Source organism: Mesocricetus auratus, unplaced genomic scaffold, assembly GCF_017639785.1.
Source record: "Mesocricetus auratus isolate SY011 unplaced genomic scaffold, BCM_Maur_2.0 Super-Scaffold_100007, whole genome shotgun sequence".
Taxonomy (NCBI): Eukaryota; Metazoa; Chordata; class Mammalia; order Rodentia; family Cricetidae; genus Mesocricetus; species Mesocricetus auratus.
The window spans coordinates 40,890,704-40,914,596 of record NW_024429191.1 but is presented as its reverse complement, the minus strand read 5'-3'; the positions used below and the strand labels follow the sequence as shown (position 1 = coordinate 40,914,596).

At 40.5% G+C, this 23,893-nt stretch overlaps 1 protein-coding gene across 2 annotated transcripts in view; it reads left to right on the top strand.

Moving 5' to 3' along the window:
- Positions 1-23,893, top strand: part of Ulk2 (unc-51 like autophagy activating kinase 2) — an 83,277-nt gene that overhangs the window by 43,191 nt on the left and 16,193 nt on the right. For both annotated transcript variants that reach the window (XM_040748820.1, XM_040748821.1), the window contains 6 exons: positions 5,725-5,862; positions 9,249-9,394; positions 10,731-10,811; positions 13,296-13,582; positions 13,836-14,023; positions 14,663-14,766. In XM_040748820.1, coding sequence (XP_040604754.1) covers positions 5,725-5,862; positions 9,249-9,394; positions 10,731-10,811; positions 13,296-13,582; positions 13,836-14,023; positions 14,663-14,766 — 944 coding nt within the window. The remainder of the gene's footprint in view (positions 1-5,724; positions 5,863-9,248; positions 9,395-10,730; positions 10,812-13,295; positions 13,583-13,835; positions 14,024-14,662; positions 14,767-23,893) is intronic.

The window sequence follows — 23,893 nt, the reverse complement described above, 5'->3', positions numbered from 1 at the left end:
GTGGAGTGTTGAAGTCTCCCACTATCAGTGTGTGGGGTTTTGTGTATGATTTGAGTTTTAGTAATGTTTCTTTTACGAACGTGGATGCCTTTGTATTTGGGGCATAGCTGTTCAGAATTGATCTTCATCTTGGTGGATTTCTCCTGTGATGAGTATGAAATGACCTCTTTCATCTCTTTTGATTGATTTTAGTTTAAAGTCTAATTTGTTAGATATTAGGATTGCTATCCCCGCTTGTTTCTTGGGTCCAATTTATTGGAAAATCTTCTCCCAGCCCTTAACTCTGAGATAATGTCTGTCTTTGAAGTTGAGGTGTGTTTCTTGTATGCAGCAGAAGGATGGATTCTGTCTTTGAATCCATTCTGTTAGCCTGTGTCTTTTTATGGGCGAATTAAGGCTGTTAATACTGAGGGATATTAGTGACCATTGATTGCTCATTTTTGTTTGTTTTGGAGTTGTTGTTGTTGGTGGAATTGTGTGGATTAACCCCCCCTTTTTTCTTTTGGCTGTTGGTAAAGTGGGATTATCTGTTGCCTATGTTTTTCTGGTTATAGTTAACTTCCTTGGGTTGGAGTTTTCCTTCCAGAACTTTCAGTAAGGCTGGATTAGTGGATACTTATGTTTAAATCTGGTTTTGTCATGGAATACCTTGTTTTCTCCATCTATAGTGATTGAAAGCTTTGCTGGGTATAGTAGTCTGGGCTGGCATCTGTGGTCTCTTAGTGTTGGTAGAATATCTGTCCTTCTGGATTTCAGAGTTTCCGTGAAGAAGTCAAGTTTGTTTTTGTATCTTATTTGACCTTTTTCCTTAGCTGCTCTTAATATTCTTTTTTTATTCTGTATGTTTGGGGTCCTGATTATTTTGTGGTGAGGGATTTTTTTTTTGTGGTCCACTCTATTTGGTGTTCTGTAAGCTTCTTGTGCCTTCATTGGCATGTCTTTTTTTAGGTTAGGAAAGTATTCTTCTATGATTTTGTTGAATATGTTTTCTGCCCCTTTGAGGTGGTTTTCTTCACCTTCTTCTATACCTATTATTCTTAAGTTTGGTCTTTTCACAGTGTCCCATATTTACTGGATATTTTGTTAGGAATTTGTTGGACTTAAAATACTCTTTGGTCAATGAATCTAATTCTCCTAGTGTATCTTCAACACCTGAGATTCTCTCTTCCATCTTCTGTATTCTGTTGGTTATGCTTGCATCTGTAGTACCTGACCGTTTGCCCAGCTTTTCTATTTCCAGCATTCCTTCAGACTGTGTTTTTTTATTGTCTCTATTTCAGCTTTCAACCTTTACGCTGTTTGAATTGTTTGTGGCAATTTTTGCTTTGTCTTTCCTCCCTTTCTTCCATTTGTTGGATTTTTTTGGTTTGTTTTTTCTTCCATTTCTTTAAGGGATTTTCTCATATCCTCTTTGAGGGCCTGTATCATTTTCATGATTTTGTTTTTCAGGTCTTTCTCTTCTGCTTCTTCCGCATTGGGGTGTTCAGGTCTTGCTGGTGTAGAGTCTCTAGACTCTGGAAGTGTCGTATTGGTTTTTCTGTTGCTGGGTGTGTTTTTATATTGTCTCCTTCCCATCATTTCTTCCAGTGGGTGCAGAAGGAATCTCTTCCTCTCCTGGTAGGTATGTGACCACAGTTCCCTTTCGGTGGGTACAAGCAGGTCCAATATTCTGGTGGCTTTCCTCTTGCGTGGGTGGAGGTGGTCCTAGTATGAGGGCCTTAGCAATCTTTGGGTAGGCTGGACCCTGTCGGGATGGGATCCGCAGTGTGCAGTCCCCAAGCCACTGGTGGTTCTGCTCAGGGCACGGGAAGGCAGGCTTGCCTGTTCCGTGGGTGGAGAACGGGACTTGGCAGCTGTCAGTCTCCAGGCTTGCTGGCTCCTGCTGGGATTGGAGCTGCAGTACGAAGTACCCTGTCCTCAGCTCACCTCTATCTTTATGGCTTCATATTACTATCTAGTGTCTTTTCAGTTTACAAGTCAGTCTGACTAACTGAGCTTCCAAGGCTTTCCTGTCCTTCAATTGCAACTTTAAATATTTCCTTTTAGCATAGAGATGATCTATAGTCAGTAAATCCCCTCTGTTTTTTTAACCAGGCAAAATCTTTCTTAAACAGCACATTTTTGAAAAAGTTAATTATTTGTGTGTGTGCATTCATTGTTCAATAATGAAAAGTATATGAGCAAAATTTGTATGCAGAAAATATAAAAAATATTCTTTCATTGTTTCTTTTTCTGGTTTTTTGAGACAGGGTTTCTCTGTTAAGCCCTGGCTGTCCTGAAACTAGCTCTTTAAACCAAACTGACTTCAAACTAAGAAATCTTGTCTCTACATCCTGAGTACTAGGATTAAAGGCATGTACCATCACTGCCTAGCTATAGAACACTTTCTTAATATAGTAATCTTAAACTATTAAATGTGTAGTAGATGGGGTGGGGTGAGCATAAGAGGCAAAGAAAAAGAGAAGAAGCAGTATAAGCAGCTCCTTTCTGTACCCTCAGAACTTGGGACACTGCCAGTTATGGGGGGGGCTGAACTCTTGTGGGCTCCTGTTTTTCCTATGGTTTATGCTACTATTGAGTCTGTATTACACAAGTGTCTGTGTCCATCAGAGCTAACTTCTCTTGTTTGTATACCACAGGCCTCAGTTGGATATATTTAACTTCATATTCTGTCAACTAGAAAGGTTCTCTCCCTGCCCCAGAATAACTCCCCAGATCATACTCTGTGGTGTGACTGAATATCCTAAGTGGGTTCCATCTCTTCCTACGTTTGAAATGTGAGAAGTAAGCATAGCATTGAGTTCTGTATAGGCAGAAGATCTACCTTCGTACTTTCCAAACCACCTGATCACTATGCTGGATGCAGCTTAGATATTCAGAATTTTGCTGGTACTTCAGAGTTTTCTTTTTTCTTTTCTTGTTTTTTCGAGACAAGGTTTCTGTATGTAACAGTCCTAGCTGTCCTGAAACTAGCTCTGTAGACCAGGCTGGCCTTGAACTCAGAGAGCCACAGGCCTCTGCCTTCCAAGTGCTGGGATTAAAGGCGTGCCCCACCACTGCCCAGCTACTTCAGAGTTTTCAAACTACAACAATGAGCAGCAGACAGTTGACTACAGAGATTAATTCAAGCTGTTGACCTCCAGGGTTACTTTTGGTTAATGAAGTCTTCTCATGATTACTGAGGACAGTGCCACCTTCTTCTGTGCATTTGTACAAATAGACTTTATTTATACACATACATATATACATACATACATTTGGGCAGGGGTTGAGACAGGGTTTCTTTGTAGCTTTGGAGCCTGTCCTGCAACTCGTTGTGTAGACCAGGCTGGTCTTGAACTCACAGAGGTTCACCTGCCTCTGCCTCCTAAATTCTGGGATTAAAGGCATGCCCCACCACTGCCTGACTATATTATTATTTTTAACATATATTTATGTGTGTGTTTGCAGATGTCATAGTATACATGTGGAGGTCAGAGGACAACTTGCAGGAGTGGGTTCTTTTCTTTCCATCATGTGGGTTGCAGGGATCAAACTCAGGTTGTCAAATTTGGTAGCCAGCTAGGGCTATACAGTGAGACACTTACCTAATACAAATTTGGATTCCTGAGGTGCCATGTTCATGTCCAGGTGATTGATAGGCCCACTTGGATTAACTATCTATCAATCTATCCATCCATCTGCCATCTATTTATTTCAAGACAGGGTCTCTCTATAGATACCTTACTGTCCTGGAACTCACTAGGTAGATAAGGCTGGCCCCAAACTCAGAGATTTCCCCTGTCTCTACTTTTGAAGTGCTGGGATTAAAAATACCTGGGCAGGATTAATTATTAAGGGAAATGATGACTATATATCTTTTTCTTTATCATAAATCTTCCAACTAGATAGTAGTTTTATGAACTTTTTGGTAGTATAGATGTCATGTCTACCCAAGAACAAAGAGCTACAACTCTAAGCAGGTAAAGTCCTGCAGCTGTAGTTGCTGGATTTCATGCTACTGATTATGAAGAAGATGCTGCTTGTGGTGGTTTAAATGAGAATGCCCCCCTAGGCTCATATGTTTAAATGTTTGGTTCCTAGTTGGTGGACTATTTAGGGAGGATTAGGAACAAGCATTTCCACATTTTGGGAATATAGAAGGAAAATGAATAAAAGACTTTCACTATCTCTCATATGCTAATAACGATGTGTGGACACATAAGGAAGCCTGAGATATGACGTAATTTAACTGGGCATACCACTATTGCCAATCAGTTTTGAGTTCTATTAGTAAAAAATGAGTGAGTAAATACTGAAAAATAGCTAATATCTGTTACCCATGGGTTTTTATTTAAATATAAGATACATGATTCAAAAAATTCTGAAGTGACTTGAGAGGATGACCATTTGAATGAAATATGTTCCTTCTGTACTCTAATTGGGAGATGATATTAATGTGACTTTTTAGAATTACGGAAGGGCTGGGCTGGAGAGGTGGCTCAGAGGTTAAGAGCACTGACTGCTCTTCCAGAGGTCCTGAGTTCAATTCCCAGCAACCACATGGTGGCTCACAACCATCTACAAGTCAATCTGGTGCCCTCTTCTGGCAGAACACTGTATATGTAATAAAAAAAAAAGACTGAGAATTACGGAAGGGCAGAAAAATCAATAAAGTCGTCTTAAAAACGCCTTATGGTCCCTAATTAAATAAAAATGAAAGTGGTTTAAGGACTTACTATTTATGAATTTATGAAAAGTGAGGAAAGGAGCTGTTAAAGAAATTGAGTATTCATACTTAACTGTGGGCCTCCTATCAACTGTGTGGTTTGTGAGTTGCATAATACATTTTCACATTGTGAGAGCTCCTTGGGAATGCTTATTGTATTCATTACTTTTGTCCACATTATAATCATCTTTGCTATGGGATATTCTGTTCTTTTACTTGGCATGAACTTTTTTTCTTGTATAGTACTGAATAACAGAATGGGAATAGATGAAACCATTTTGCCAAAACATGAGTTTTTCTGCTTTGTAGAGGAACTTTTTTCTAGATTATTAGTGGAGTTTTTCTTCTTCTTCTTCTTCTTCTTCTTCTTCTTCTTCTTCTTCTTCTTCTTCTTCTTCTTCTTCTTCTTCCTCCTCCTCCTCCTCCTCTCTCTCTCTCTCTCTCTCTCTCTCTCTCTCTCTCTCTCTCTCTCTCTCTCTCTCTCTCTCTCTCTCTCTCTCTCTCTGTGTGTGTGTGTGTGTGTGTGTGTGTGTGTTGAGACAGTGTTTCTTTGTTGTTGACCTAGGACTTAGAGATCCACCTGTCTCTGCCTCCCAGGTGCTGGGATTAAAGGCACGCACCACCACACCCAGCTTTGATACAGGTAAAGTTTTTAGTCTTCAGTGAGTATATGAATGCCAGGAGAGGTTGGTTTTTTGTTTCTTGTTTTTTGTTTTAACAGCTCTGACTATCCTAGAACACACTTTGTTAGACTAACCTGGTCTTGAACTCACAGAGATCCACCTGCCTCTGCCTCCTGAATGCTAGACTTTAAAGGTGTGTGCCCCCACCACCAGGCTATCAGGAGTACTCTTGACAGATGTGAATTTGGAGTACATATGTTTTTTTAAACAGGATTATTTCTTACATTTAAGAGTGATCATTTGGCTTTATAGAATTTTCTCTAAATATAACTGACAGGTCAACTGAAAGAAAGTTAATCTGACTACTTTTTCTTTCTTAATTTATGGTGGCAGGCAGTGTCAGCCTACTGTGTCACCTCACAGTGAAACAGCCCCAATTCCAGTTCCTACTCAAGTAAGGAATTACCAGCGCATAGAACAGAATCTCATATCCACTGCCAGCTCTGGCACAAACCCACACAGTTCTCCAAGGTAAGCCAGTGTCTTTGTCCATTTGTTTGATAGGTTTTGTTGTTATTCATACACACATGTATTTGCCTAAGAATATAATTACTGAGGAAGAACTTGGTACTGGGGATGTAGCTCGATTACAGAATGCTTACCCACCATGCACAATTCAATCCTTCATTCAATCCTAAACACTGTGTAAACTAAGCAAAATGGCACATTTCCTGTAATCCCAGCCTTTGAGAGGTAAAAGCAGGAAGATCAGAAATTCAAAACTATCCTTAACTATAGTGAACTCAAGGCCATACCAAGTTGCATGAGCTCTCCTCTCAAAACACAAACCACCACCAGCAACAAAAACCAGCTGATTTTGGTGGCACACAACTTTTATTACCCTCAAAAAGAAAGAGGCAAATGGATCTCTTGAGTGCAAGGCCACCTGAGCTGCATAGCAAGTTCCAGACCAGCCAGGGCTACACAGTGAGATCCTATCTCAAAATAAAACCAGAAAAAAAGAACTTGTTTAATGAATAATATTTCTGGTGTGGTGGCTCATGACTGTAATCCCATCACTTGGGAGATGAAAGCAGGAAGAGTGACGATTTGAGGCAACTCTGGGCTACTTAGCGAATCTCTGTCTCAAAAGAGAAAATAAGAAGAGAAGAAGGCTTTTAGTTTCAGTCATTTTTTTATGTGCTGTGTACTTGTTCTATATCTGAGACCACCCCCTGCATTAACACAAATAAAATAATAAGATGTTCTGTGGTAAAAAGACGTCACTAAATTTCTAGAAAACAAAGATAATGGGAGAATTCCTACTTGTCCAGAGCAGAAGTGTACATGTAATCAGGACTCTGACAGAATGGGAGTCACTGTGCCCAGAGAAGTCAGGTAGCACGGAAGGAATAACACTGCAGTTCTGGCAACTTGTTTTTAGTGTATCTGTACATAGTCAGATACATATTCTCATAAACAGTCTCTGTATATGACATAGCTTATTATCATGACACCAAAAGGTAAGAAATAAGTTGTGTCCACCTGTGTTTCCATACTGATTTATTATAGTCCATCTATGATAATAGATGTACCTTCTATTCCAAATGAGTAAGGAAGCTAAATCTGACACAAAAAAGTTTTCAAGATATAATATAAAATGAAAAGAGTGTGATTTTTAGCCTGGCAGTGGTGGTATACGCCTTTAATCCCACCACTTGGGAGGCAGAGGCAGGCAGATCTCTGTGAGTTTCAGGATAGCCAGAGCTGTTACACAGAGAAACCCTGTCTTCAAAAGCAAAAAAGTATGGTTTTTGGATCCCTTCATAGAGCCCATAGGTCAAAACTGCTTGATAATAAGACTAGGATTTGGTTTGCTTTTCTCATTGTGTTGATGTATGATGGTGAAGAAAGCAAAAATGAATAAGACTTCTTATATTCTAACAAGAATCAAGGTAAAGACCTATAAATATACTGTTAGTCTTTGTGATCTTTACAAGCACATATGAAGAATGTCCTCAACAAACAACAAAAGCTAGTATTTGAAAATCACAACCCTGGGGTAAATAGGCCCCCCAGTATGCTAGTGAAGCACGTTTGTAGTGTATTAGATAGTTGCCTTAGGAACAGCAGTGCATGATTGGATTGCCAGCTAAACTAGCCCCCTTTTCACTGAGCACTCTTTATTTTAAAGAATGACAAACTATGGTATGGGAGTAGAGCAGCCATTTTGTCAGAAATGAACCAAGTTTTTCTACTTGGAAGAAAACAATGAGGATAAATACCAATAATGAGTTTTCAAACAAAACCAGACCTCTGGAAAACATACTCACCACTGTAATGCTGACAGGTATTGTTAGTTTTTGCTATGATATTTCTGTATGATTGATGGTGATTTTTTTATATTTTATGTGTGTGAATGTTTTTCCTGCATGTATGTCTGCGCACCACTTATGTGCCTGGATGCCTTTGGAGGTCAGAAGAGAGTGAAGGTGTTAGATCCCCTAGAACTGGAGTTACAGATGGTTGTGAGCTAACATATAGGTGCTTGAACTTGAATTCCTGGCCCTGCAAAAGCAAAAAAATCTTCTTAACCACTAAGCCATCTTTCCAGCTTCATAGCAGTGACATTTTGGTATGAATGTGACCCTTTGATATTGTGTAATATGTCAGTATTTGGATTATCTACATAATTCAGTGGAATAGTCTTGTTCAAATTATGTTTGAAATTATGCATAAATTAAAGATTTATTCTAAGTGCCAATGCTTTTCAGAAGAATGAACTTTAATGTTAAGAGTACAATATTCGTGGATAGTTTCACATTGTAGCTAACTCTTGAAATAACTACTTGCTTAGTACAAAGAAGAGTGAGTATCACAGTTATTTGAAAAGGCTACCCAACTATTTTTGCTTTTCTAAGACATATCTCTACACATTTGTCTTCTCATATAGTTCACCCAAAATAACATAGTAAGTTGATTACAGGAGCAATTATAAGGATTAAAATGTCTTCTACTAAGCAGGGTATTAGAGATTTTTCAGGAGTGTAAAATACCATGCTTCCCTCTAACTCATTTTCTTGGAAAATATGTTTACCCTTTGTAATCTTAGGTTAAAGGTAATCTGTTCATTATTTTGTAATTTAAAAGCTTTGTTTATATGAAATTAATCATAAGATATAGAAGTTAATAAAAACTATCTGGAAGCTAAGTAGTTTTTCAGCGGATAAAAGAAACCGGATCTGAACCCAGATTAACAGTGATTAGTATGTCATGTGTTACTCAGCGTTTAGAAGCTAATAGTCATGTTATACATTCAGGACATTAGTGAGTTCTGAATAGATACACCAGAAATTAAGAATAGTGGTAACCGCCGGGGGCGTTGGTGGCGCACACCTTTAATTCCAGCACTCGGGAGGCAGAGGCAGGCGGATCTCTGTGAGTTTGAGGCCAGCCTGGTCTACAGAGCTAGTTCCAGGACAGCCTCCAAAGCCACAGAGAAACCCTGTCTCGAAAAACCAAAAAAAAAAAAAGAATAGTGGTAACCTTCATAATAAGAGCAGAGAAGCATGAAGAATTGGATAGAAAAAGAAAAGAAAGGAAACATCATTTACTACTACTTATTTTTTTTTCCTGAGACAAGATCTTGTTGAATAGTCCTGGAACTCACTATGTAGACCAGGCTGTCATGAAACTCATTCTACCTGCCTCAGCCTCCTAAGTTTTAGAATTAAAGCATGTGCCACCATACCTGACTCATTTTACATTTTTCATTTTTGTTCCTTGTAACCATTATGTGCTATATGTTTAAAATCTACTCTACGTGGAATGCTGTCTGGAGTTATCAGAAAGAAGTGTCAGAAATGATGTTGTGTCTTGGGTCCTATCGAATAGGAAATAATTCTTTTTCTTTTCAGATCTGCAGTGGTACGAAGGTCTAACACCAGCCCCCTGGGCTTCCTCCGTGTTGGGTCCTGCTCTCCTGTGCCAGCAGACACAGTGCAGACGGGAGGACGAAGACTCTCCACTGGCTCTTCCAGGCCTTACTCACCTTCCCCTTTGGGTGAGGAGAATTGAATGCAGTCATTTTTAATCTGACTTTCCCTGAAACAGATCTGATAAGAGCACATTCTCAGGGAACACTGGATGGTAATAACCCTGCTTTTCAGCTGATTAGAGGACAGACTCTATCCTTAGTACTGACTCCTTCTGACTTCACCTTAAAAAAATCTCTGTATTAGCCAGATGTGGTGGTGCACACCTTTAATACCAGCACTTGGAAGGCAGAGGCATATGGGTCTCTGCGAGTTTGAAGCTAGCCTAATCTATAGCGTGCACTCCAGGACAGTCAAGGCTACACAGTGGAACTCTGTCTTGAAAAATCAAAAATAAATAATCTTTGTATTGGAACCTGGGAGATGGCTCAACAGTTAAAGTGCTTGTTAAGTGAGCATGAGGACTGGAGTTCAGAGCCCCAAAACTCAGAAAAGTGCTGGGAAGGTTTGGTGACCTACCTGTAATTCCTGCCTTAGAAGGCAGACAAAGGAGATTTACCCTCTCTCCACTTCTCCCTAGAAAGGTGGTGACTTCTTGGATTTAATTGAGAGACTGTGCCTCAAAGAATAAGGAGGAAGAGTAATCAAGAGAGACACAGGAAAGAAAAAGAAAGAAAAAAAACTGTATGATGGCTGAGGGAAATATAATTGTGCAATGTGTTTTTATTTTTGTTTTGTTGTTTTTTTGTTTTTTAGTTTTTCGAGACAGGGTTTCTCTGTGTGGCCCTGGCAGTCCTGGAATTTTCTGACTCAGAGTAGTAATGTCAGAAGCTTGTTACAGATATTTTCCTTTGTGGTTGTTTATGGAAGCCTAAAACAACCAAAATACCAGAAACCACAGCAAAAAGAAAAACTGCCATTTAAGTGAAATTAAGAAACCCAGTTCTGGAGCCTAGAGAGATGTCTCAGAGGTTAAGATCACTGATCTCTCTTCCAGAGGTCTGAGTTCAATTCCACATGGTGGCTCACAACCATCTGTAATGAGATTTGGTGCCCTCTTCTGGCCTGCAGGCTGAACCCTGTATATATAATAAATAAAAAAACAATCTTTTGCCGGGCTTTGGTGGCGCACGCCTTTAATCCCATCACTCGGGAAGCAGAGGTAGGCGGGTCTTTGTGAGTTCAAGGCCAGCCTGGTCTACAGGGCAAGCTCCAGGACAGCCTTCAAAACAATACAGAGAAACCTTGTCTCGAAAAACCAATAAATAAATAAATAAATAAATGAAAAAAGAAACCCAGTTCTGAAGAAGATCAAAGCACCTAGGTCTCTAGAATCTCCTGCTCAGAGCTGCCCATTTCTATCTCTTATTAGTTTTAAGAATTTCTTCTTCATTTCATTTCTAGTTGGTACCATTCCTGAACAGTTTAGTCAGTGCTGCTGTGGACATCCTCAGGGTCATGAAGCCAGGAGTAGACACTCCTCAGGTAGGAAAATATATATCATTATGAGTGGATTTGAGTTATATTTTTCCAGTCTTAAACAGAATTGATATGAAATATTTCATCTCCTATACTGTTTCTTTTTTAGGATTTTTTGTCTAATTTTTAAAAATATATCTAGTATCTCTTTGTGATCATAAGATTTATTATAGTTAACCTTAAGACAAGGTACAAAATCTTTTAAAAAAGGTGGGGGTGGGGTGGGTGAAGAAATGACTCAGAGGTTAAGAGCACTAGCTGCTCTTCCAGGGGTCCTGAGTTCTCTTCCCAGCAACCACATGATGGTGGCTCACAACCATCTATAGCGAGATCTGGTGCCCTCTTCTGGCCTGCAGGTGCACATGCAGGCAGAACACTGTATACATAACCAAGGAACTGGGTATGTAGCTCAGTTGGTAAGGTACTTGCCTAGCAAGCACAAAGCCTTAGGTTCAATCCTCAGCACTACATAAAACCATGCCTGTAATCCCAGAACTCTGGAGGATTAGAAGTTCAAGGTCATCCTCAGTTAAATAGCAAGTTAGAGGCCCTCATGGGATGTATGAGACTGTCTCAAAAAAAAAAAAAAAAGAAAAGAAAAGAAAAGAAAGGAGGGAAGGGGAAACTTAAAAATAATATGTGGTGCCGGGCGTTGGTGGCACATGCCTTTAATCCCAGCACTTGGGAGGCAGAGGCAGGCGGATCTCTGTGAGTTCGAGGCCAGCCTGGTCTACAAGAGCTAGTTCCAGGACAGCCTCCAAAGCCACAGAGAAACCCTGTCTCGAAAAACCAAAAAAACAAAAACAAAAAACAAAAAATATGTGGTATGTGTTTTTATTTGTTGTTTTAGGTAATACATTTTCCTGGAAAGGTATATGTAAATCATACTTTTTTAGAAGAGTTATTTATTAAGTATACACTGTTCTGACTGCATGCCAGAAGATGGCACCAGATTGCTCATTATAGATAGTTGTGAGCCATCAGGTGGTTGCTGGGAATTGATCATGACATATATACCACAACTTTTACTTTCTATTTATTTAAGCTTATTTCTATAAAAAAAGAATAGAATAATGGGAGGCTGGAGAGATGGCTCAGTGGTTTAGAGCACTGGCTGCTCCGTCAGAGGTCCTGAGTTGGAATCAGATGACCTCTTCTGGAAAGTAGGTACAAATGCAAATAGAGCTCTCATACATAAAATACATAAATAATATTTTTTTTGGTTTTTCGAGACAGGGTTTCTCTGTGGCTTTGGAGGCTGTCCTGGAACTAGCTCTTGTAGACCAGGCTGGTCTCAAACCACAGAGATCTGCCTGCCTCTGCCTCCCGAGTGCTGGGATTAAAGGTGTGCACCACCAATGCCCGGCTATAAATAATATTTTTTAAGTAGAATAATGTTCCTAATAATGTCAAGTTTGGAATGAGGTCAAGCAGGAATGGTCAATAGCAAAGCTCTAATTGTTTTTGTTTGTTTATTTGTTTTTTAAAACAGGGTTTCTCTATTTAGTCCAGGCTGCCTTGGAACTCTCACTATGTAGACTAGGCTGGCCTTGCACTCACAGAGATCTCTCCAGAGTAGTGGGATTAAAAGCATGCACCTATAGCATGAGTTCTAATTGTTCTTAATAATAAAAACCTGGAGTCAGATATTAGGGATTAAAAACAGAAAGATCAGAGAATCAGAGCAGCCAGTGGAGCTCTTATCTCTACTAATGCTCAGACTGAGGAGACCGAGCTCCTGTCTTCTGCCTATATCCTTTCTCCACCTAGCCATCTCACTTCCTGTCTGACTGTACAGACCTCCAGACCTCTATGGTTAACTAGTGGCTAGCTCTGCCCTCTGATCTTCAGGTAAGCTTTATTTGTTAGAATGTAAACAAGATATCTCCACATGCACCACCATGCTCAGAATCCAACTGGTATTTTTTATGTTGTTGTAATTGTTGGAGGTCTTGTTTTAATTGGGTTTTTTTTTTTGCTTGTTTGAGACAGGGTCTTGTTATGTAGTCCCAGGCTGGCTCTGAATTTGAGATCCTCCTACTTCAGTCTCCCAACTATGGGATTACAAGTGTGCACCACCGAACCTGGATTTAGTGTCTGATTTTAGAAGATATTACTTTGGACATTAGGAATACTTGGATGCTCTTAATGGTTTTAGTAATAGTTTGGTTTGCAAGAAGTTCCAGAGAATGTCTTAGTGGAACTTAAGTATTGGTGATCTTTGCTAGGCAACAACATGATTGTGTGGAAAAGAGATGCCTAGTCTCCTAGGTATAGGCATTGCCTGCCTACTTGCCTGCCTGCCAGCCTCTCTCCATGTCTCAAACAGCGTGGAGGGCAAGGACTAACACCTGAGGTTGTAGTCTGACCTCCACATGCACTCCAATTGTCCTTGGACACACACATGAATGCAAATTGCCTTTTTTATTTCCTGTGTCTTATCTCTGCGCTTCTCTGTGGGTTTTAATGTTGCCTTCATTTTGTTGATAGGTTCTCCAGTGCCACAGACCCAGTCACCACAGTCACTCTTACTGGGTGCTAGACTGCAGAGTGCCCCCACCCTCACTGATATCTATCAGAACAAGCAGAAGCTCAGAAAGCAGCACTCTGACCCTGTGTGTCCATCCCATGCAGGAGCTGGGTATAGTTTCTCTCCTCAGCCTAGTCGGCCTGGCAGCCTTGGAACCTCTCCCACCAAGCACATGGGGTCCTCTCCACGGAGTTCTGACTGGTTCTTTAAAACTCCTTTACCAACAATCATTGGCTCTCCTACTAAGGTGTGTTTCTTAAGCCCTTTTATACCCATTAACTGGTACTTTATGAAAGGATTCATTATGAGAATAGTTATAATTGTAGTGAGTGCTTTTCTTTTTAGTAGTTGAGCCTTAAAGAGCTAACAAGAACAGCCCCACATCACATAGATCATAAATACAAAGTCAGCACTTGAATCCACATCTAAGTCCCAAATCTATCTATACCCATGACAGTGTACCATATATCCTATTAACTAATTTATGTATGTTTCTTTAGACTACAGCTCCTTTCAAAATCCCTAAAACACAAGCATCTTCTAACCTGTTAGCCTTGGTTACTCGTCATGGGCCTGCTGAAAGCCAGTCCAAGGATGGAAATGACCCTCGTGAGTGTTCCCATTGCCTCTTAGTACAAGGAAGTGAGAGGCAACGATCTGAGCTGCAGAGCAAGACTGTATTTGGCAGGTAAAAGACTATTCCCTCTTTAGCCTTTAACATGAAAACTATTTCATAATTCAATATATTCTGTTGTAAAACAATGAGATGCATTAGTTTAGGAGGTGATTTATGCCATGTGATTAATAATATGTACCATATATGTTTGAACTAAGCTGGGGAGAAGAGGGTTTATTTGGCTTACACTTCCATGTTGCTGTTCATCACTGAAGGAAGTCAGGACAGGAACTCAAACAGGGCAGAATCCTGGAGGCAGTAGCTGATGCAGAGGCCATGGAAGAGTGCTGATTACTGACTTGCTCTCCTCGGCTTGCTCATCCTGCTTTCCTATAGACCCCAGGACCACCAGCCCAGGGATGGCACCACCCACCATATGCTGATCCCTCCTTCATTGATCACTAATTGAGAAAATGTCTTACAGCTGGATTTCATGGAGGCATTTCCTCAACTGAGGCTCCTTCCTGTCTCATGACTCTAGCTTATATCAAGTTGACATACAAAACCAGCCAGTACAGAGCTCTTCCTGAGTGTGTTTGAATAAACTATTTTTTTTATTTTGGTTATAGAAGTTTATCTATACCCTGAATTATTTTTCATCCGTTTTTTAAAAAGGTACTTTCCTATTATTCACGTCACTATGCTTTTTAGATCTGTCAGTACTGGGAAGTTATCGGACCAACAAGTAAAGGCACCTTTAGGTGGACACCAGGGTAGCACGGATAGTTTAAATACGGAACGACCAATGGATATAGGTAAGAAAATTTTCTTAATTTGTCAACAGGTAATTTGTTAGCATATGCATAGTTTATTACTTTATAATTAACTCTTACAAGCTTGGTGGCTTAAAACCACACACACACACACACACCTTTTAATATAGTTGTAGAGGTCATTCCTGTCATCTCATTTTTCTTCTCAGTACCCATTCAAACAAATCTTACTTGGTATCTTGATGAGCAATACTCTATGATTGGAAGATTTGTGACCAAAATATTATTGTCAGTAGGATCATCCTGGCCCAAATTAGCCTAAACACAATACTCCCAAGCCTTTTTCTTTAGTAGCAGCTGAATCTCAGAAAGATGCAATTACTAAGGCCCCTAAACCTTTCAGAGTTGCTCCAGGATTTATATCTATTAACCACTCCTTTCTAGATTATCTGAACTGTTTATTTTTTTTAATATTTTATTTATTTATTATGTATACAATCTTCTGTCTGCATGCCAGCAGTGGGCACCAGATCTCATTCAAGGTGGTTGTGACCCACCATGTGGTTGCTGGGAATTGAACCCCGGTCCTCTGGAAGAACAGTCAGTGTTCTTAACCACTGAGCCATCTCTCCAGCCCATCTGAACTGTTTATTAAACAAACAAAACACACCACGGAGATTGCATACCCTTACCCCAGGCTTGTTTACAATTAAAATTTCTGGAATGTATTCTAGGAATCCCTAAGTATTATATATACCCAAATTTTGCAATCTATCATAACCTCCTTGTTTGCTCTCTTTTATTTTTCTTGTTGTTGTTGTTTGTTTGCCATTTTATTTCTTTGAGACAGGGTCTCTCCTCATAGCCCTGGCTGTCCTGGAACTCACTGTGTAGATGAGGCTGGCCTAGAACTCAGAGACCCAATTGGCTTTGCTTCCTGAATGTACTAGGATTAAAGGCATGCGCCATCGTGTCCAGATCTCTATTGTCTTTAATGCATCCTAAAAAATACCTGAGCCAGCAAATTACCTGATTGGACTTTTTTTTCTAATACGAAGAGAACAACTCCTAACAAGCATATGTGTTCATATGTCACTTCATTCTGTTTTTGCCTATGTGATTTCTGAAGAGAAGTACAGTGGGTCTCATTCCTTTTTAACTTAAGGATTTCTTTGGCACTAGAGCATGTCATGTGTACATGCATTAAGTTGTACATTGAATTCCTTTGAAACAGAATATCACTATGTAACCCTCCCTGGCCTGGAACATGCTAGATAAGCCAGACTGGCCTCAAACTTGTGGTCATTCTCTTGCCTCTGCGTCTTTCCTGTGCGCTACCATACCATGCCCTTGTTCCATCTCTACTGCTTTCTTGTATATTTAATATCACATTTTGATTCCTTTAATGATTTTAACTGTTTAGTTTTAGTAATTGCCTTAGGCTTACCATACATTGTCACCATCAGGTTGAAATATGCACTAACTTGATTCTAGTAAGATATAGAAATACTAATCCTCTCCTGAGTACTAATTCCCATTTCCTTAGTGCTATCACTGTTAGTCTACACATACAAGAAGCTGTGACACATTTTTTAGATTTTATTTTTTATGAATATACATATTTGCTTGTTTGTATGTGTGTATGTGTGCTACATTTGCCTGGTGCCTACAGAGGCCAGAAGAGTGGTAGATGGAACTGGACTTACTGATGGTTAATTCCTAGCACCCTCTTAGGGCTTCATAACCACCTGTAACTGTAGCTTCAAGGTATCTTCTGGCATTCTGGGGCACTTGTAGTGATGTATACAGACAGATACACACATAATTGAAAAATAATAAAAATACTTTAAAAAGCAAGCTGAGGGGGCTGACGAGTTGGCTTAGTGGTTAAGAGCACTTGTTCTTGTGAGGGAGCTAGGTTGGATTCCCAACACCTACATGGAGGCTCACCACTTCCTCAAGTGACCAGGTATGTGTGTGGTGCACAGACAGATGTGCAGGAAAAGCACTCACATGAATACAATAAATCTTAAAAATGTTTTTGAAAGCAAACTGAGTTAATAACATTAATAGTTCGGTGTATTATTTTCTTATTTACTATTTCTGGCTATCTTTAGCTGCTTCTGTGAATTTGAGTTTCCATCTAATGTTATTTTCTTATTCAGATACATTCTTTGTGTTATTAGCAAATAAATTACATTTGTTTATGTTACAAGCCTAACAACAGAATTATATGTGGTTTTTTTGTTTTGTTTTTTTCACAGGGTTTCTCTGTGGCTTTGGAGGCTGTCCTGGAACTAGCACTTGTAGACCAGGTTGATCTTGAACTCATAGAGATCCGCCTGCCTCTACCTCCCGAGTGCTGAGGTTTAAAATGCATGTGCCACCATCACCTGGCTATATGGTTTTTTGTTTGTTTGTTTGTTTGGTTTTTTTTTTTTTTTGGTTTTTCGAGACAGGGTTTCTCTGTATTGTTTTTTGGACCATGTCCTGGAACTTGCTCGGTAGACCAGGCTGGTCTCGAACTCACAGAGATCCGCCTGCCTCTGCCTCCCAAGTGCTGGGATTAAAGGCATGCGCCACCACAGCCCGGCTTATATGTTATTTTTTTAAAGTTTATTTTGTTTTATTGGTATGAATATTTTGCTTTCATGTATGTATGTGCACCATGCTTGTGCATTTTGCACATGGGTTACAAATGGTCGTGAGTCACCATGTGAGTTTTGGAAACCAAACCTAAGTTCTCTGTAAGAGCAACCATTGCTCCCAACCTCTGAGCCATCTCTCTAGCTCCATGCTTGTTTTTTTTACAGTTACTTTTCAAATCATTTGAGAAAGGAGGAGGGGGATGTAGTTGTATTCATTAATAGTTACATATTTATCTTTATCTAATGCATTTTTATTTCTTCCTCACTTATGTGGATTACCTTCTTTTTCCGGTTACTTATGGATTAAAGAACTTTCCTTGGTATTTCTTACCAGAATACCAAGTCTGCTACTCTCTTAATTTTTGTTTATTTAGGAACATTTTTAAAATCTTTTTTAAAAATCTGTGCCAGGGAGTGGTGGTTGCACACCTTTAGTCCCAGCACTCAGGAGGCAGAGGTAGAATATCTGAGTTCAAGACCAGCCTGGTCTGCAGAATGAGTTCCAGAACAGCCCAGATTACACAGAGAAACCCTGTCTCAAAAAAACAAACAAAAAACATTAAAAATCTGTGTGTATATTCATGTTTGTGTGTGAGTAGAGGCATGCATATAACGCTGTGTTTGTGGAAGTCAGAGGATGCCCTTCTCTGTTCAGTGCTGTCTGTGTTAGGCTGACTGGGTCATGAGTTTCCAGGGATTCTCCTGATTCCACCTCCTGCTCACTGTAGGAGCACTGGGAGGACAGGCATGCTCAGCTTCGTGTGAGTTCTAAGGGTCCAAACTCAGTGTCAGGTCAAAGATTTACTCTTGTTTTTATTTTTATGCTGATAAGGCTATATAGCCCAGCTCTTGGATTTTTTAAAATTCGTTAACTAATTATGTGTACAGCATTCTGCCTTCATGTATGCCTGCACACCGGAAGAGTACACCAGATCTCTTTATAGATGGCTGTGAGCCACCATGTGGTTGCTGGAACTTGAACTCAGGAACTCTGGAAAAGCAGCCAGTGCTCTTAACCTCTGAACCATCTCTCCAGCCCCCATAGTTCTTGGATTTATTTCTGAAGAGTTTTCTAGATAAAGACTTTTTTCCTTTTTTTTGTTTTTGTTTTTGTTTTTTGAGACAGGGGTTCTCTGTGTAACAGTCCTAGTTGCCATGGAACTAGCTCTATAGACCAGGCTGGCGTTGAGCTCACAGAGATCAGCCTGCCTCTGCCACCTGAGTTCTGGGATTAAAGGTGTGTGCCACCACTCAGCTGCTGCTTTTTTTTTGATAACGTAATTATTGAGTCTTTAGGAATTTTACATCATGTGCCCCCAATCCTGCTCACCTCAAATCCCTCCATATCTACCCCTTACCTTTGCAGCATCTCCCAAAGAATTAATTAAAAACAAAACAAAGAAGCAACAAACAAAAAAACCTGGGTCTTCTGTCTTTCCGGCCTCTTCATTAGTCCTAGTGGCACTGGGAGCTACAGGGGATTACACAGTATACCCTTTTGTCCAGTCAGCACCACCCATCAGTGTTCATTGCAATGAATCATTGGTCTGGTTAAGTGCCTGTGGCCTCTGGCCCACCAACATCTCTGAACCCTCACTGAAACTCTTGGTTATCCTGCTGTTGCCCCAAGTAATAGAGATCCTGCAGCTAACGTTTCACAGGACCAGTGTTCCAGAGGGTCATAGATGGGGTAGATATTAGGGTGGGCCAATGCAAGGCTCAGGATGTGGTAGCTGAGCTGGTCATTCTAGACCTCTGGGATGTCCCCATCAGGTGAGTGGCAGGGCCAGCTCTCCTTCTCCCATGCCCATGGTGAGGAGTGGAGCCAGCTCTCCCCTGAGGGGTAAGGCCGGACCTCCTGTTGCAGCCAGCAAGGGATAGATCCAGCCATCCCAGGGCCAGTGAAGGGCAGGGCCAGCTCAGCAAAGCTCCTGGACCCCTATGGCTACATGGGACACAGACATCAGCACAGACCCCACTACAGCAGGACCATGAACTCAAACATGGCCCCAGGTGACAGCAGAGACCACTCAGATGGTCCTCAGATAACAATATTGCCACAGCTTGTAGCCCAGACCTCATGCATTGTATAGCCATTGGTGGCAACATGGGCCACAGACATCAATACAGACTCTGACTGTGACAAGGACACAGATGACCCCACACTGCAGTCTGAGCCTGGATGTCCCCATGTTCCCAGGTAGCATGGTCCACCCAAATCAGCATGGCTTCTGGATACCAACATGGACTCAGGTGGCCAACCGGATCCTGGGCATAAGCACAGCCCTCAGTGGTAACAGGAGCCACGAGCATCAACTCAGACCCTGGCCGCTGCAGAGCCATGGGTCCAGACATGACCCTTGGCAGCAGCCCCGGCCCAGACCTTACCCTGTCACCAGCTGGCAAACAGGCTGCTCACATCAGTCTATTCCTCATCACCTTCCCTTCAGTTCTGCCTCTTTCCACAGCACATGCTCTGCTTCTCTTTCTCTCCCATTTTTCCACCCTGGGCACCTACAGGCCAGGCACTGCAAGGCACCAGGTGGGCCTGTGGATGTCTTCAGCCAACAGGGACTGTGAGGCCCCCTGCTGGCCTGTGGATGTCTAGACAGATCCTTAGTTGGCAACTTTCTATTTCAGTACTTTACACTATCCCATTGCCTTGGGGCTTTCATTGTTTCTGATTACAAGTTAACCATAATTTTTATTTGGATTTAATTTGATATGACAAATTATTTTTTTTCTGCTTTCAAAATTTTCTCTGTGTTTTCACTGGTGCACTATGTACAGGTAGTTCACTTTGCCTTTTTGCTATATAGGGATAGGTAGGCTTTGTGTGTGTGTGTGTGTGTGTGTGTGTGTGTGTGTGTGTGTGTGTGTGTGGCTGAGAATTAAATCTATGGGTGGTAGGCATGTTATACCACTGAACTATATTTACAGCCCCTTAGGTTAACTTTTTAAATGAAATTTGGGTAGTTTTTTGCCATCATTTGTTGGCTACATTTTCTTTCTCTCCTCTCTTTGTGTTCCATGTGGTTAATTGTCTTCTTTTTCTCTGGAGCTATTTTCATCATACAGTTAACCCTTGAACAATATATATTTGAACTTTGTGAATCCACTTTTGAGGATTTTGACAGGAGATTTATAATGATTTAAACAAATTCACATCCCCATGTTAGTTTAAAAATGACAAATGTACAAGGAAAAGGTTTTACATGAGTACATGATATATAGATAAGAATTTTAGAATTTATTGCCAAAACTAGATGCATCTATTATCAAAAGTTAAGATTCATTAAAACTTAAATACTGAAAAAACATACATGGATACACTAAGAGAATTGTGAATAAAGCATAACTGCCTAAAACTAGATAGTGCACCTAGTGCTGCTGCAGTATCTCACAGCTGCCTCTTGTTGCTGTTGTGCTGATGCTGAATGTCGCAATTATTTGCTGAAAATGCCTTGTTACTCTACCAAACAGCTTTTTCTCCATTGAATTGTGTGTCATGGCACTAAGAATACTCTCTAGAGAAAGGACAGTCTTTTCAGTAAATGGTGCTAGAAGCCTCTTCCTTACCATGTGTAGAATGTCAAATCAGAATGAATCAAAGATCTGAAACACTTTAGGCATTGTATAGGCAAAGGATTTTTTTAGTAGGAGTCTAAAACAGTCCAGGAATTGTGTCAAACTAATAAGTTTCTGCTCAGCAAAAGAAACTTATGATTTGAATCTGAAATATCCTCTATAGATCCATATTTTCAATACTTGATAACTGGATAGTGGTTCTATTGGGGAGGTTCTGGAGACTTTGGGTGGTGAGCATGCCTGCAGGATATGAATCACTGGATGCAGCTTCTTGGAGGATGTGTTATGCCTTGTTCCTTCCTGTCTTGTTCTCCGTTCCCTGATCCTTGGTGATGTGAACAGCCCCTATCACATGACCCTACCTCCATGAACTGGTCTGCTTGTTTTGTTTTTCAAGACAGGGTTTCTCTGTAGCTTTTGGAATCTGTCCTGGAACTTGCTCTATAGACCAGGCTGGCCTCAAACTCACAGAGATCTGCCTGCCTCTGCCTCTATAGTGCTAGAATTAAAGGCATGTGCCACCACTGCCCGGCCCACTAAAGCAACTTCTAAGTGCTTATTATAGAACTGTAACATAGGACCTGGGTTCAGAAGTAGCATCCTTTCTCAGAACTGTTCAACAGTCCCATTACTGGACAGTATAGCACAAATTCTAATTATTCTTAATAATAAAAACTCCGAGTCAGCTGGGGTGAAAACTGAATGAACAGAGAAGCCGAGCAGCTACCCACTAGAGTTCTTACCTCTACCAATGCTCAGACCAAAGGGGCAATCCTGTCCTCAGACTGCGTCTGTCTCTACAAAACTTCAGACTGCTTCAGACTGTCTCCTCCTGCCTGATATTTCTCTCTCTGCCCAGCCGTATCACTCCTGTCTCCATCTCCCTAGTGCTGGGATTAAAGGCTTGTGATCCCAAGTGTTGGGATCACCTTTATGTGAGTTCTGTTTCTCTTTTAGAGAGATTCAATTTTGTGTACCTCAGAGTGGCCTTGAGCACACAGAGATTCGTCTGCCTCTGTCTCCTGAGTGCTGGGATTAAAGGTGTGTGCCACCACTGCTTGACCTCTATGGCTAAGTAGTGGCTTAGCTCTGCACTCTGATCTTCAGGCAAGTTTTATTTGTTATAGCATAAACAAAATATCACCACAGGACAGATATATCCAAGGGAGATAAAATCGGTATGCCAAAGGTACATCTGCTCTCACTCATTTACTGTAGAACAGTAACCAAGTCATGTAATCAACTAAGATGTCTAACAATGTATGTGTGAAAAAATGTGGTACTGATGTGCAGTAGAATAGCATTTATGAAATAATAGGATAAAATCCTGCCATTTGTGGCAACATGGATAGAACCAGAGGACATTATGATGAGTAAAAGAAGTTAGGCACAAATAGGCAAATGTCACATTTTCTCAAGGTTGAGCACATAGAGAGAAGATTAGAGATCCTTAGAGATTAGGAAGATAGAGAATTAGTACTAAAATAGTTAGAACTAAAGATAGTAAAATATTCTAACATCCTAAAACATGTTAGCTTCCATCACCTTTAACAATTGATTTCACATTTCAAAATAACCATAGAAAGGGATTGGAAGGTTCTCAACACAGAAATGATATTTGAAGAGAGAAATGTTGATTTGATCATAACACAATATAAACATGTCTATAAGTAAGTAGATACAAATATTACAGCTTGCCTAAAAGTAAATGTATAGTAGTGATAATAAATAATTTATTATCTAGGTGTGGTGGCCCACAATCATAATCTCGGTGCTTGGTAGTCAGAAGCAGGAGGGTTGTGAGTTCAAAGCCAGCCTGGTCTATATAGTGAGACACTAGGTCACAAAGTAAAGTAGAACTGGGGAAATGGCTATGTGAAAGAACTTGCTGCTCAGGAGTGAGGACCAGAGTTTGGATCCCCTGTATCCACATAAAAGGCAGGTAGGTGTGCTGGCCTGCCAGTAAATTCCAGTGCTCCAAAGGATCTCCAAGCAAGCTGTCTCTAGCTAGACTGAATTTACAAACTCTAGGTTCAGTGAGAGACCCTGCCTTAGTAAGGCAGAAGAAGGCACCAGATCTCATTTCAGATGGTTGTGAGCTATCATGTGGTTGCTGGGAATTGAACTCAGAACCTCTGGAAGACCCTCTAGTGTTCTTAACCACTAAGCTATCTCTCCAGCCCCTTTTTACATTTAAAATTACAAATTTTTCTTTTCTTAACCATGAAGTCTCAATTTGAAGAAATGAAAATTGTTGCTAATACTGAAAACTTCAAGCCTTCTGAAAAATATGGCATCACTAGGTCTTAAAATATACTAATAAGCACTCTTTTTTTTCAAGACAGGGTTTCTCTGTATTGTTTTGGAGGCTGTTCTAGAACTGGCTCTGTAGACCAGGCTGGCCTTGAACTCACAGAGATCCACCTGCCTCTGCCTCCCGAGTGCTGGGATTAAAGGTGTGCGCCACCAATGCCAGGCATACACCTGCCCCATTCTTAAATACTTTTTATACATAACACAATAAAAACCTTGAAGACATTACGGTAGAGTATTTGCATTATTTTCTGAGTTTTGTATATGTACTGTATGATTTTTACATGTTATTCACCCATTCCCTAGAATATTTATGAGCTCTTTACATTTGTAGTGCTCTCTGGTAGACAACATGGACACTGCAATAACTTCCTTTTGTATTTTGTTCAGTATTCTTAGGCTCACTGCTTGAAAGTCAACAGTCAGAGACACTGTAGTTGATAAAGAATTCTCAAATCTCACCTTAGGGGACCTGTAGAGATGGCTCAGCAGTTAAGAGCACTTTTTGCTCTTGCAGAAGACCTAGGTTTGGTTTCCAGCACCCAAAGAGCAGCTAACACCTGTCAGTAACTTCAATTCCAGGAGTTCTTGTGTGTTCATACATACAGTCAGGCACACAT